Below are 3,180 nucleotides of genomic sequence, written 5' to 3'. Positions count from 1 at the left end.
GGGGGAATTTGTATATATTCTTCAAACAAGTCGGTTAAAAGCCCATATTTATTTCCCATGGGCGCTATTGCCCCAAAAAAAAAAAAAAAAAAAAAAAAAAAAAAAAAAAGATCCCTGTATTTACTCTCTTACCAAGTGAAAGAATATCGTGAGTGGGTGGGTTTCGTGATCTCAATAGATAGCAACCTCATTTTATGAAACCTAAGTAGTCTCATTTACCCCAGTAAAGTAATGTGAGTAAATAGAGAGTGAGTCGGTTTTGCTGTTCTCTCGTTTTGCCCCCCTCTCCTAGATTTTTTTTTTTTTTTTTTTTTTTTTTTTTTTTTTGCCGTTAATCCCGATTTGCTTCTTCACATTCATTAAAAAAAAAAAGAATCATAATAAATACAATTTGAAAGTACTATACATACAGGTAGAAAAGGGGTAAAACTAGGAAAAGGGATGATATTGAGAAAACAAAGGAGAAGAGAACTAGAAAACAATCCATCTTGGGCTAATGATGTATGCATGGGATACAAAAAGATTTAAGCAAGTGCTACCAGGCTTGTCTTATGAAGAATCCCGCAGAGACAAAGAAAAAATGAAAAAGGGATATAAAACCAAAACCCCCAGTGCAAATTAACAGAGGAACCAAGGGCGCCGGCAAGTGCTGAATTATGTTTGTGGGTGGGTGTGTGTTTCATGGTTCAACTTTTATGGTAACATTATCATCCTTTTGGGGTCATTCGTGGGGATTGCAGCAATCGCACGGGGCGGGTAAACGGATAGCGTACAAAATAAGATCAAAGGCCGGTCGAAAAAAAAGACGCATAAATTTAAATAAACCGCACCGGTAGAAAGTGGCTTGTCTGTTTGCTCGTTCGTTTCCAAAAGCAAAGCAGATCAAAGTGAAGAAAAGAGATATTTCGTAAAAGATCTACTCTTCTTCACTTTCTTCAGAGTCATCATCTTCGCTACTCTCGGCACCTTCGACGGATTGTACTGTTAAAAGAGGATTCCTAGTTAGTATACTTTGGTGAAAGCAAAACAAGGACTCCTATATCAAAGGCCAACATACTAGCCTGTGATGAATAACTTCCTCTACCTCCGCCGCCACCGCCTTGGAAGCGGGATATAGTACCCTCAATACTATTGATCCGCGCTTCTTGTTCATACTTGCTCATAGGTTTATTCTTCTTAGGCTTCGGCGGAGCCACAACCGCAACAGGTTCCGGTTCGGGTTCATCAATGTCCATAGCTGAAGGGGCATGTTTCTTCACGAATTTTAGCAACACAAGGAGAACGTCGTTGGGCAGTTCATCAATATCAAGCTCGATTTCTGCTTCCTTGGTATCCTATTGAGTATTCTCATGTCAGTCTATGTATGTAGCAAATAAAAGGTTTAAATGTCGAGTAAAGTACGTACCTTTAATCCAGGGACATTCGACTGGATGATCTTGAGCGCCTCGGTCATTCTCTTTTCAGGTAAGCTGCTAATACCGTGCGAAATAATTTGCTTCTCGCGATAGGTAACCCAATGCTGCTTTTCAGGCTTGCTCGATTTCGAGCCGCTCTTCTTGTCTTTCTTACCAGACGAGCCAACCGTTGTCCCAGAACCTTTTTTGGTTTCCTTCTTGCTAGATTTGGATTTGCCTGCCTTCTTCGAGCTACTGGGCGGGGTCTTCTTCTTCTTTTGAGTAATTGCCTCGACTTGCTTGGACATCTCCGCAATTTGTTTCTGAAGCTGATGTAATTTCTCTTGATCATTTTCGTCCTCACTTTCCTCACCCTCTGAATCACTCGGGTTGTCTGACGTGCCAGCACTTTGGTGACCAGAGGACGGCTCATGGGCTTCGATCCATCGACGCTTCTGGCTCCATTTGTTATCGAAGACCTCCTCCAAGCTTTTTCCGGAGTTGTAGGTCGGATCTCCAGGGATGTTGAACTTGTAGCAATTTTTGAACATTAGACGAACGTCAGCCTCCATCTCCTTTGCATTCTCATACTGGCCGGTTTGCAACTTGGTTTGGACAGTTTGCAAATCCATGGGCTTTTTAATTATACTATGGTATGTGGGGATATTCAAGGCAACGGGGTCAACGGGATAGTAGAACGGAATGGCGATAGATTCGTATTTCTTTTTATGGAGCTCGTCAAGAACCTCTTGACAGAATTTCAGCTCCCACTGGAATTTCTTCTTCTTGGGCTTTGCGCTGTAGATTAAGTCGCGATTTTTTGGAGGATGGGATGGAACGCTTCGGCCTACCATCCGCTGTGGTGGAATCTCGGCGGATGAGAGGCAAACCCTCCGGCCCAAGGGCAAAGGTTGTCGTTGGAGAAGTTGCATTTGTTGGTCGCGCATTAGTCCCAGAGGCTCTTGAGTCACGTCGAGCAGGTTGGGTTTTGGTGGGCACAGCCGCCACTTTCTGGGCCTTCTTTTGAGCAGGGCTTGTTTCCACCTCATCTGGACCAGGAAGTTTGGCCAAATGGCGCTCAAAGCTTTGTTTGAGATTCGCACCTTCCATACTAACTACATGCTCCGGTCCGTTGAAGGTGACGGAATTGTCGACCATCAAGTCGAAATCGGATGTGACTGCAAAAAGGGAGGTATATGATCCTGCTTTCAATTTCTCTTCAATAGTTCGCAAATCCATAGGTTGTTTGATGATAAGTGGATAATTTGGGATGTTCAGCTTCACAGGGTCCACCGGTTCACGGAAAAATCGAGAATCATGAACCCGTTTTAAGCCTTGAATGCACCGGACCAAGAATTTCGACTGCTTCGCGGTGAGAGGAGCATCTACCTTCCAAGCCTCATGTCCCGTGGCCGTTGATTCACGTCGCAGTTCCGGAACTTTAAACTCTGGTGCAGTATCACCTGTAGTATCGTCCGTCTTCGTCCGTTTTGGTGATGGTTCCTCAATGGAATCTTCATCTCGTTCCCGTGGCACTTTGGTGGGTGATGCAGGTGGGGCATCCGCCATCTCTTGGTCTTGTTGTGGTGGTTCCATGACAGGTGCCAGGATGGTAGGCTCTGGTTGCGGCTCCTCCGATTTTGATGATTGCCGTCCAATGGGTCTAGTTGCTGCCGGGGTAGAGAGTGATGAGTGTGATGGCAGTTCTGTTTTGACAGGGATCGTTTGGCAAGGGATTGCTCCTGTTTCGGGAACAGAGGCAGGTGCAGGATATCCAAGGACGGGG

At 44.7% G+C, this 3,180-nt stretch overlaps 1 protein-coding gene across 1 annotated transcript; it reads right to left on the bottom strand.

The window, feature by feature from the left end:
* Positions 1-916: 916 nt before the first annotated feature.
* On the bottom strand, positions 917-2,990 carry HCAG_01690 (conserved hypothetical protein; the record flags this gene model as incomplete). Its single annotated transcript, XM_001544593.1, has 4 exons — positions 917-981; positions 1,058-1,334; positions 1,406-2,241; positions 2,285-2,990. 4 exons carry the CDS (start codon positions 2,988-2,990, stop codon positions 917-919), a joined length of 1,884 nt encoding a protein of 627 aa, XP_001544643.1.
* Positions 2,991-3,180: the final 190 nt, after the last annotated feature.

This window comes from Histoplasma capsulatum, genomic scaffold (assembly GCF_000149585.1).
Source record: "Histoplasma capsulatum NAm1 scaffold_1 genomic scaffold, whole genome shotgun sequence".
Taxonomy (NCBI): domain Eukaryota; kingdom Fungi; phylum Ascomycota; class Eurotiomycetes; order Onygenales; family Ajellomycetaceae; genus Histoplasma; species Histoplasma mississippiense.
Note: the sequence above shows the minus strand (reverse complement) of the source record. Positions and strands in the feature narration are given on the sequence as shown.